The following is an 11416-nucleotide window of genomic DNA, read 5'->3' on the forward strand; positions in this document are numbered from 1 at the left end:
ATTTGTACAAAATTGGTACAAATAATATAATCTAATAATAATAATAATAATAAATAGATTATTGGTATAAATTAATAATAATTAATATAAATAGATAATTGGTACAAAATTATTTGTACCATTCCGTGGGTTTGCTATTGTCAGCAGCTCACTGGAAATGGCATCGAACCAACCTGGCAATCACTTGTTTGACGTTTGAAACGTCGTCTACGTCATATGTCAAACATTTGCATCCTTCGGGGAGAAGAAAAAAAACTAACTTTGCGGTATTCACAAAAAGTTCGAAAGATTCGTGTATTTTGCGTGCAATTATTTTCTAATTACACTGTCCTCGGTTCATCCGCGCTAATAAGTTCAGCCTTTGGAGTAGTTATCGTACCGTAAGCAGCACAATGGAAGAAACGTCATGTAAGTAAAGCGAGGCACTATCTTTGGTTCACGTATGCTGTGCACCCTCAGCCGGGTGGTTGCTGGTCGACGATCGTTTTACATTTTTACAGCGTGAAGCCAGAACTGCCCACATACGGTTGCGAGATATTCAACGTGTACGTCTGAATCATTGGTTCTACAACCGACTTCCGTTCCGATTTTTGTTTACAGGCTCAGTTAGTATTTGGCCCATGTTCGCTGCCACACATACTGCTCGGTGTCTGTTTCTTTGTTTTGTCTCTGCTCGATGCGTCTTGCGTGTCAGTAAAAGGGTAGAACCGATGCAAATGCAACCCCGAATCAGTAATCAAATTAAATTGTGGCAGTACATGCACACTGGCTCGTTGGTAGTCAGTTGCGTTTGCAGTAGAGTAATCGGTCTGCATCCTACTACACAGACACCGACCATACATACAAATCCCGTAATGGTAGCTACATCTGGCCAGAAGCCAATTGTGTTATCGAGCCGTGGTGGTGATTCATCTTCTCAAACAATGTTATCACATTTAAATGACGAACCTCGGTTCGAAAAGGCAGCAGAATTGCCGTTTTACAGACAGAAGCTGTGCACACATGTGAAGAAGCGATATGTAAAGACATAAACCTGTTTTTAAACTTTCCCAACCCTGCGACAGAACATGCAGGTGAAAATCACTTAGCACCTTCACTGACGATTGTTAGCACCTCTTTTGCGTTTTTAGCTTTTTTTTCCTATACGACTCACATAATCGATACGCTTGTTATTTTCCAATTAACAGCGGTGATTACTGATAAAGTCTTAAGCTTTATCATCCCCCTCGTTGGTATAGGATAAGCAATCTCCAGGAGGATATTAAAGAGTGAATCGAAAGCTTATTACTTTTATACACTAAGCTTATCTGCATCGATATTAGCTGTTGTGAAGCAATGGGATGTGTATAACTCAGTTCTCACAAGGTATTACCGAGGGTTCCCAAAATCCTGTTTTATCGCCAGAGACTTTCTATTGTTTTGATCTACAGCTTTGGTGTTTTCGAAAAAAAAACTTTATCCAATCAAAGCTTGAGCCAATTGGGAATTGGGTGGCAAATAGTGAGGAATTTCCAACTGTTTCGATTTTTATAATATTTTTTCAGTTCTAGAAAAAGAGAATAGCTTCTATTACAGGCCTACATCCGACCGCTCATCAGTCTTCTAGGATTTTTTTAAAGAACAGCAGAGAATTGTGGTGGAAACCAAAGCTTTATTGCAAAGTTTGGCATTCCAGAAGAAGAACATCCATTTAATCGCTAAATTCGCAAAATGAACAGCTGATGGTGCTTGTGAAATTCGTCGCCGTCGATCGAAGAGACTCCCACAGCTACCATTAGCAGCGATCAATAGAACTTTTTACCCTTAAACAAACCCCCTTTTGGAGGACCTTATTTAATCGTGCTCTTTCCAAGATATAGTATCAAATGATCGCTAAGGTTCAGAAAGAGTTGAAAAAATTTGTTCAACCTTTCGAGACAGCCGTATTTGCCGTATGGCACCTCTAGGGATCGTGTGACAATATTTTTGTAGATCGCTCCTTAAGCTAAGAAATGGAGAGAAACTAGGTCCATTGAGCTATCTGTTGTACTTTTATTGTAATCTCTACAACGTTACATTTCATGTTTTAAGTTGTGGACTGGTTAGAACTGGAAAACTTCCAAAAAGTAGCATGAATAGCTTTACATTTTCAACAAAAATGTCTGAAAAAAGGAAACGATCCTACCAATTTCTTCAGAATAATTTTTATTATCTTAGTGAGAAAGGTGATCCCAAATCAAACGATTCATTCATTTTTCCACCTGAAAGACTCGTCACTCGGGAAAGGCCAAACCGAGGGCCGTTGAGGAAGTCACATAATTGAAAACGTGACGCTAGATACCTCTAGCTAGTGCGACTCAGTCACCTTTCCGTGCAACCTGAGGGTAAATGGTAAGCTAACTGGATCTCGACCTTAGTCTTTTTCGGTAACATGAGATGACCAACAAACCGCATCGCGGACAGCGAAAAAAGTCAACCAGTGTACGATCGTCAACGTGTCTCGTAAAAGGCACGGCATTGGTATCGTCATTTCGCTTTGGTGGATCGAGCAATAAATCCTGCAATTAGACTCTCGCGACGGGATCCCTGAGATGTTGTAACTGTTGTAAGGGGGAAGAGCAAGAGAATGAGAGTCGATGCTCGCGAACGATCACCACCGTCAATGATCGCCGCTGGATTCGCCGTGCGCTTGAAAAGGGGGGTAGTTCGTCGCGGTTCTGCACCCCCCTAGAAAAAGAGGGAGCAAGAGAATGCTTTCCGAAGCATGGAGAGCTTTTTACGCGTACGCGCGCCCCCCTATTACACCCCGCGCATCCAAAGGCAACACCGAAAGCAAACTGAACCATTTTCTCTCGCATGCCACGGTCTCTCTCTCTCTCTCTCTCTCTCTCTCTCTGAACACCCCTCGTGGAGGGTTGCTTTTCAGTTCACGACCGCGCTTTGAAGCTGGCGGACGCCATCATCACCAGCTTCTTCATCAACCGATTCCCGGCGGAGTGCTTGTTACCGGAAAGCTTCGTTCGCGTAGCGGTGGCTTAACCGAACCGAACGGGAACTGGTTTCTTTCTCTGTCGGCTCCTGCGTTTTTGTTTGTGCGCGAAGAAACGGTCGTTTTACCGGTTGATGGAAAGGAACGAAACAGTGTGCCAAATTGGCGTTCGAAGATGAAAATTTCGGTAGCAATGTTTGCAGTAAATGGCGCAATACCACCGCAATCGGGTGCTTTAAGCTTTTCCGTTCGGGGTATTCCCTCAGTTTGGTCAATATAAAAGGCCCCGTAACCGAGCCGGCCATGTAACGGGGAGCATACTTGAGCGGTGCAAAACGTCCCCCGTGATTGAGGAAAATAGATCGGCATAAATACACCTTACCGACCTTACGACGTAGCGACTTGGGAGTAGGGCATGCGGCCCGATCAATTTTCCATAATTATGAATGTTACGTTTGATGAGCGTTTTCGTTAGGGCTTACGCGTGACGCAAGGATACGGAGTGCGTGAACCAATCGTGGAAGTGATTTTATTTTTATAACGGCGCTCCCCCTTCAACCGAGGTCAGCAGAGCATAAATCGAACGTTCGTGATGAATAAAACACCAGGCGGAAGAAAAAATCAGTCCAGAGTGTTGTTGAAAAAAAACGAGTGTCCATTTCAGAGTCAGCAAAATGACACTTTCGAATGGCCACAGAGTCAGCGCTGAGAAACAGAGCTGTTGTGCCGATCTAGCAGAAGCTTCTCAACCGTTCGCGACTCTCTTGCGGTAAGGGAAACACACTTACCGCCGTGGTTACATGGAACTGCTGTGTGAATCTCGTGAAGAGACGAGCGAGACGAACAACACCGTTCAAATTCCTTTTAAAAACGCAGCCATTCCACGCCGTTTCTTCCAACACACATGATGGTGAAACGGAACGATCATAAAGCAGTTGATTGCAATAGATGCATTTAGAGGTTGAAGTTTGGTAGGAAGTTCATTCAACGCTTGGCACTGGTTTCCGATCGTTTGCATCAAGACATTACACGTCGCGATTGTCCCAAGCTCGCCAGCACTTGAAGCTTCGTCGGAGTTGCTGGTATTGTTGGTGTTAGTACGTGAGAAACCCTAAACCTAAAGCGCCTCTTCAAAGCGCACCACTGTTCGGTACATTCGGCTTGGTTTGCTGTGTAAGACTGGCCTTGCAATTCCCTGATTGCACCACCCACCTTTACCAACGTTACGCCAAGAGGAAAAACAGAACAGGGCGCGAAACACGAATTGGACATGATGTTGGCGATGCTTTTACAAGCTCCGCACAATTATTTCATCGTTGTGCGGTGGTGCTGTAACAGCTCCAGATCTCCCTTTCGTTAAGGGGAACTATCGATTTGTTTGATCATTTACAGCACACACACACAAGGGATGGTTTGGCGCCAATTGCTGGCAAGTAGTGTGGTGAAGTGTGACTGGTGGTGCGTTGTGACTTGTGGTCTCTGTGATCTGTGATCCTCTCAGCAGGAGGACAACTGTACGTTGAATGGGTGAGTCCGGCGATAAAGCGGACCCATCGTCGGAAGGCAAGCAGCACCAGCAGAAAGAACTTACAGGAGGCAAGATGCGTGTCGGCGAGGATGATCTGCCGAGCCTCGAGTACATCGAGGACCCGTACATTCCGAAGCTCGATCCGAACTGCTTTACGCCCTCGCTCGACGAGGTGTACGACATCGACGAAGACGACGGTCTGATCGGTCACGAGGAGCAGCACTGGTCGGACGAAACGGAACGCTATCTACGCTCGCTAACGCTCGATCAAATACTCGGTGTGCCGTCCGACGACGAGGATATCGATCCAACGTCGGAAGTGGAGCTGCAAACTGTTGAGACGGAGTTTAATCCACCCCTATCCTCCGACGAGGGAGACACTGGCGAACTGGCATCCAACCGTACCAGCCGATCGCCCGGCAAAGATCCCGGCGAGCGGCTCGGTGTGGGAATTTGTTTCGAACCTGCCGGCAATGCTGATACTGCCACCAGCCGCCCATCGCCGGGCGGCGGTGGAGGTGTGGTACGAAACATTCTGGCCAGCCGGTTGCTGCTCGGCAGTGCCACCAATCGACGCATCCGGGCGCTGTTCAATCGGCGCAAAATTCGGGACGTGCGAGTCACGTTCATCGATTTCTCGAAGCCATACCTGGCCCGTATCTCGAGTGGTGATAACTACAAAAGCTTCCTCAACATTGGGAGTGCGACAGGTAAGAGCGGTAACAGTGGGTCGGAGTGCGTGCGTGAGTTCTAACGGAGAGACTGGTTGCATAAAACATATCCACCATGCCTGGAGGAATGTTGGATGACGGTCGGTGAAACCCGTAAAGTGTGGAAACTTTTCCGTATGACGTCGCAGAGGACAACGATCGCGCACAATACAATGACACTGTGAAGCGTCGGGGGGGGGGGGGGGGGGTTGGTGGTTGCGTATACATTAGCTAATAGTGCATTGTAAAGCACAGCATTACGCGGTCCCACAAGCATGACGATGGTAAATGGGTAGTGTATTTGAAACATACATTTTGTACACAACCGCCACCGAACGCGGTGAAAAGAAGCGTACTTTGTGATGTTGCTTCGCCGCGATCTTGTCATGCGCTTATCAGGGGGTGGGGGGGTCACTTTTTTTCGTTGTGTATGGAATTTGCGTTCCTTGGACTCTTGGAGAAGCATGCGTGACACATTTATGGTCTTATCACGAGAGCGGACTTGAACTTGTTGTGCCACTTACAATCGCCACAAAAATTTAAGAATAATTGCAATTAGGCAGTGACGTAAGCACAACCATATGATCGCTTTATAATGGATGGTCAGCGACACGTGTCATTGCCCCACACATTGCCAACGTTCAACACAGAAGTATCGGAAGCAGTTCACCAAGCTGGATCAGCATACGGAACAAATGGAAAAGCTAATCACTTTTACCTGTGTGGGTCATACACGACGACGGTTATTTTCTTGTGCAAAGTTTAGGTTCATACGTACTCGCACTTCACGAACTAAGGGAGTGAATAAAATGGCTCAAAGTCGATCAAGAGTTCTTTCACTTTTTCAAGGCCATTGATTCCGTTCAATGGTTGCATGTGTGGTGGTGTGCCAGGGCTGCGCATTCATGTAAATGAAAACGGAAAATGCAAAGGTCTTCACCACGGCTATGCAATGCGCGAACGGAATGCAGTTTTCGATCGTTTGGACAGCGCTCATTTTGAAATGTACCCTTACCCTATGGTTTTATGTAAACTATCCTTAATATTTGCTTTAAATGTATCCCAATACACCCAATATTCAACGTATGATTGTTTTGTGCCTGGTTGTTAAAAGCACGCGTAAAGTATGAAATATGTCTATGGCGTCACGTCAGCTTCTGTACACTTTCACGTTTCCAAAGCCATACAAAACCAGGAACTTTGGGTCAGAATAATCCAACTTTTTCCTCTGGGGTTAGAAAAACAACACCAAAAGCACATAAAAGCATTCAAGGACAAAAACTGCCCAGAAACAAGAACAAGGTGAAACATCCGCTCTTGGAGCTGCAGGTGTTGGCAGTCGTACAAGTACGGTGACACGTTGGGCAAAATGTATAATGGAAGGCTGCTCAAAACTTTACCTTCTGTCAATAGCTAGCTTGTTTGTCGGCTTCTCCTTCTTTTACAACAACACCTACTGGTATAAAACTCTTCTTGAAGAAAGTTTGTAGATTTAACATTAAATTCTAAACGATGAATGGAGTGTGTCGATTGAATTATTTCTGTAATAATTCCGGAACGACTGGAACTATCTTAAACATTTCACGTTAAGAAAAAACAACAACAGTATAATACAAGGGATTCATTGTTCTGTGAATCTTATGTTCTACGCAAATATTGTCACGCGGCCCCGACCGAAGCCGTAGCTTTTCAGCTCTTTCTCAATCTTGCTTCTACTCTGTATTGAATACGAAACGATTAGCTGATGTTCGGCCATGTAGTTTTGCTCTCCATAAAATCTATTTATCGCTGCAGAGGTCGGTTAGAAGTATCTTCGATCGACGACGCGGCTTCGACAAGCATTGTTAGCCACTTATTTCGACTGATTGTGGTAAGATGGACGATTTTTCGACACGCAGCCGTCACGTAGTTTCACGAAGCGAACAAGGCACGAAGTAAAGGAGCGTCACATATAAATCGTCTTTCGGATGCAGCGTCTAAAAATGATCCTATCTTGCGGAAGAGATAAAGCGTTTTTTCTAAGTAGTATGGGTACGTCCGTTGGTGTAGTAGTAGTAGTAGTAGAGTACGTCCGTTGGTCTCGGAGGCTGATGATGAAGAGAGCGATCGATCCGTTGATCGTACGCACGAAGCCTTTTCACAAAAATCTTATCGCAGGATCGAAGAGAGGATCCACGCCGGAAACTCTCTCGCACGCGCTCACGCAGTTGACAAGCGATAAGAACGCACTGATCGCTCCAGAAACGCATTCGAAAGCAGGGGTTTCGCAGTGATGATACGCGGTTAATTGAACATCGTTATGTTCGATAACCAGACGACTTCGTCTCAAACATGGATGTCCAGGATGTGCTTAGGGTTTCGTAGGGTGCTACGAAAGACCCCTTTTATACAAGTTTTAAAAAGATACAGTTTACTTGTGCATAAGTTTAGTTTCCTCGAAATTTACTGCCCAGACACACTGTTGTGGCGGAGGTCTTCATACGACAGGACCGGGATTCAAATCCCAACCGGACTGTTCCCTCAGTAAGCCAGTCTAGTAGGCATGATCGTAAAAGGCCGTTAGGCCAAGAAGAGAGACTGTTGGTTGGTCTGAATCGGTTTCTACATTCGTAAATCTTAAGTCTTATTTATTTCTCCAGAGATGAGAAGATGTACAATGCGGCGTCTGACCGTAATAATAAATAAATGAAAATAAGATGAGAAGATGTTTTGCCAGTAATCAGAACATAAAATTTTCAGCTTCTTTGTTCAGCTGTAAAAAAATTTCATGCACATAAAAAGACAATGAAACCTTGGGTGGCCAGTACATGAAACATCTTTTAAATCATTTTAAAGCATACGGGCATACGTTACCAAGTATAAAACTGTACGATACGAATTCTACTTTCGACTCATGCTTTTATGATCTTTTTTACGTCCAATTGCAGACAATTCTGGAAAATTATCTGATGCATCTCCGGTGGGATCGATCAGCTCGGCCGAAATAGCGAATGAATTTTCCGGCCTATCCGCTGAGGAGCAAACAGCGCAGCGCGAAGAATGGAGTCAGGTAGGTTTGTTTGCTCTGTTTTGCGATACCGATACCTCCAACATTCACAGATGACCAGCTCGTTGTTGATTGCTACTATGAAAAATTTGCCCAGTTGCAACACCTGACCGTGTTCCGTACCTGTTTGCTAGTTCTAATCGTTTGTTGGGTTTCTTTGTGCACACGCACACCCTCCAGGAACTGGCACGTGTCGAAGAGGAGATAACCACGCTGCGGACGGTGCTACAGTCAAAGATGCGGCATGCCAGCGAGCTGAAGCGTAAGCTGGGCATTACCGTGTGGAAGGAAATCACGGACGACGTTAGCCAAGGATTTAAGAACGTTAAAGAAAGCAACGTGTAAGTATTGATTGCTGACCACCGGACACACATGAAAACCTTATATTGCTACGCTCGTTCAAATCGAATTCATGTCGCGTTACTCTCAGCACAATCAATCAAGAGCGTCAATCAATCAAATATTATTTCGCGTTCCCCGTTTTCGTTTTTGGTTGTTGACGTATTTCTTTTTACAATTATTCCGTTTTGTTTATTTCCACGGCATTTTCTATGGTATGCATCTTCAGTTATCAAAGCGTCGAAACGAAGGTCGGGGAAATAACGAACGTGGTCACAAGTGCACCGATGTAAGTAAGCTCTTCTAAAATGTACGCCAAAAGGTTGCTGACTGACCTGACCGTCTCACAATTTCGCTATTGGCACGTATCTGCTATGTGGCTAAATTATCTGTGTGTGTGTGTTTGTGCTTTCCCCTACTAACAATAATGCGTATACAGTTCTTACTACCTTCGCATCGATGTTGCCACCGAACCGTTGATTCAGTTAGTTTCTTACTTTATTCCCTTAAGTTAGTATGATTTATTACAACTCCTTTTTTTTGGTAACACCAAAACCTCCCCCAAAATTGGTTGACACGTTTTTAAATGTGTAGCTTAAATGTTTGTTCAATAAACTTCCATCTTTTCTCTTCCGCTTGCATGTTAAAATAGGATATCGAGAGGGTAAGTCCACTGTTCCCTATATATTAATATATTCATACCACTAACATGTTGCCTTCTACTTAGTAGTATGCTTATAACCGTCTATTAGTTGACACTAATGAAACCCACAACAACCACAATCTGTTTGCTCAAGTGTGTATTCCTCCAATATGTGCTTGCTTGCTTGTTGAACACATATGTAGTCAGCCAAGTACTTACACTAATCTAGCAGCAAAGCAGTGAAATTGAGCTAACAAGCAAAACTCACTCTTCCTGTGCACCTTTCTTCGTTTCTTTTGCATCGACGCAGCTATCAAAAGACGGAAAGTGCGATCAAAACGACGGCCGGTAAGACGACATCTGTGATCGGAGGCATTGCGGGTAAAATGACACAAAAGCTGACGGAAATGAAGCAGTCCGATTCGTTCCGGTCGTTCGAAGAGCGGGTCGGAACGGCGTACGAGAATGTTCGGGTAAGGCGCCACATGAAACACGCGCAAACATGAAACTTGCTGCTAACCGTAACTTTATCTCTTGACGCATGCCCGAAGTCGAAGGTTTCATCGCGCTCCAGCTCGGTGCAGAGCTTGTCTGATATTCAGAATGACGAACGTCGCAGTTCCGTGACCACGCCAACCGCCATCCCAGAGGAGAAACCGATCCCCTAAGCTCGTGACCGGCTCAGCGGGAGCTATGGACGTGTGGGGGTGTGTTGTGTGTTGTTGTGCTTCTTGCAAACTATCTACGGTTAGACAGGATCGCCGTTGAAGAACAGTCGAGTTTGTATCTGGGAACGGAGCGTATTGTCCGTCTTTTTCGTATGGCTTCATTGCGATTAAACCTCTTCAATTTGTGCTAACCCTTTAGTTTGCGTCTGTGTCTGTGTGTGTGTGGGATGATGCTCAACATGCTATCAAACCTTTATTTAACGAACATAATGAATCTAAACTACTGTCGGAATGCTGCGCGAAGATTAAGACAGAAGTGTCGGATACAGGATGCAAGAAGCCTATCATACAATTTTACTCTTAAGTTACATTTGAGTCCAGCCCCGTTTAAGCTAACAAGCGGTAAGCACACAGCTGCATCGCATAGGAACGATAATCAGGAACGGTCCTTTCATGTGGAGGAAGCAGACAACGGACAGCGTCGCGTTAACATACAACTAATAAAACATAGCAAAAATCGCACTCTCCGTAAAGCAAAACTAGCAAAGTAAGTAAGTGTTATTTTGGCGGCTTCTAGTTACACTGAATGTGGGGTGTGCTTTCGATCGTGTCGGGCGGCAAACAGAAAAGGGATCATTGGCGCGCTTTACTTCTCGCCACCACCTTCCGTCAACCTCATATTCCGGTCCGATAGACAGGTGCTATTTCCTACCTAGAAAGAATTAATATTCCTAGCCAGAAGACAGAGGTAGAGTGGCGCGTTCGCGCTAAAGTTTTGCTTTTCCTTTCGCTATACGCAAAGAAATGATATTCCTATCGGACGGTGACGCTTAGCTAGGCATTGTACAACAACTTCTTGTGACGAGAGACAGTACTATGATCGCGAACCGGGGGACACACACACACACATATACACGAACTCTAATGGTGCCTAAATTCATAGTCATACCCACATCCGAGTTAAGTTTTTTGCCGAGTTAAGTACCGCGAACGTGACAGGGAACAGGAGAGATAAGCACATTCATATATTCTTGTACGTTGTAGCCACTCACACACACACACTTTTTACAAAACCGTGACCACGGCGTAAATGATTAGGATGCAAATTTAATATATGTACGTTTGTATGTCCCTTCCGCGGCTAGAATAGCATCATACATCAGCAAGAAAGGATGGACGTGGACGAAAAGATAATTATTTATAATGGTCCCTCCTCGTTCGTACTTATGGAATTTCATGAAAATTATTGCGTATATACAAGTGGTCTAAATAAAGAAAGAGAGTACACTACTACTATACACATGCTTCCTTCCATACTTGCTCTATGCTCGACTATCCTGCGAAACGATTATCCCTGCCGTGCTGGCGGATGCATCAACGCCATCACTCCATCTCAGTGTGGGCCTACCACGCCACCTCTGTTCGTGTGGAGGGATTTAAAACGGACTTTACGGGTTGGATCGTCCGGAGTCATTCTCATGACATGACCAACTCACCAGAGTCGGGTGAGTTTA

General features: G+C 44.8%; 1 protein-coding gene across 5 annotated transcripts; it reads left to right on the forward strand.

Moving 5' to 3' along the window:
* Positions 1-213: 213 nt before the first annotated feature.
* Positions 214-11200, forward strand: LOC118517166 (tumor protein D52-like). 5 transcript variants are annotated; one of them, XM_036063059.1, is made up of 8 exons: positions 2931-3155; positions 4361-5206; positions 8134-8255; positions 8433-8593; positions 8821-8880; positions 9244-9255; positions 9545-9707; positions 9786-11200. In XM_036063059.1, the coding sequence occupies exons 2-8, from the start codon at positions 4492-4494 to the stop codon at positions 9900-9902; spliced, it is 1350 nt and encodes a 449-aa protein (XP_035918952.1). In that variant the 5' UTR covers positions 2931-3155; positions 4361-4491; the 3' UTR covers positions 9903-11200. The 5 variants fall into 5 exon arrangements, with proteins under 5 accessions (XP_035918956.1, XP_035918957.1, XP_035918952.1 ...); XM_036063063.1 differs by lacking the exons at positions 2931-3155; positions 4361-5206 and adding an exon at positions 214-408; XM_036063064.1 differs by lacking the exons at positions 2931-3155; positions 4361-5206; positions 9244-9255 and adding an exon at positions 216-408.
* Positions 11201-11416: the final 216 nt, after the last annotated feature.

This window comes from Anopheles stephensi, unplaced genomic scaffold (assembly GCF_013141755.1).
Source record: "Anopheles stephensi strain Indian unplaced genomic scaffold, UCI_ANSTEP_V1.0 ucontig58, whole genome shotgun sequence".
NCBI lineage: Eukaryota > Metazoa > Arthropoda > Insecta > Diptera > Culicidae > Anopheles > Anopheles stephensi.

Bases quoted from the DNA above. Each gene is read 5' to 3' on its own strand.
- LOC118517166 (XM_036063059.1), top strand. From the start codon at position 4,492: ATGGGTGAGTCCGGCGATAAAGCGGACCCATCGTCGGAAGGCAAGCAG. The intron at 8,256-8,432 runs GTAGGTTTGTTT...CACACCCTCCAG, and splicing joins AGCGCGAAGAATGGAGTCAG to GAACTGGCACGTGTCGAAGA. The intron at 8,594-8,820 runs GTAAGTATTGAT...ATGCATCTTCAG, and splicing joins AACGTTAAAGAAAGCAACGT to TTATCAAAGCGTCGAAACGA.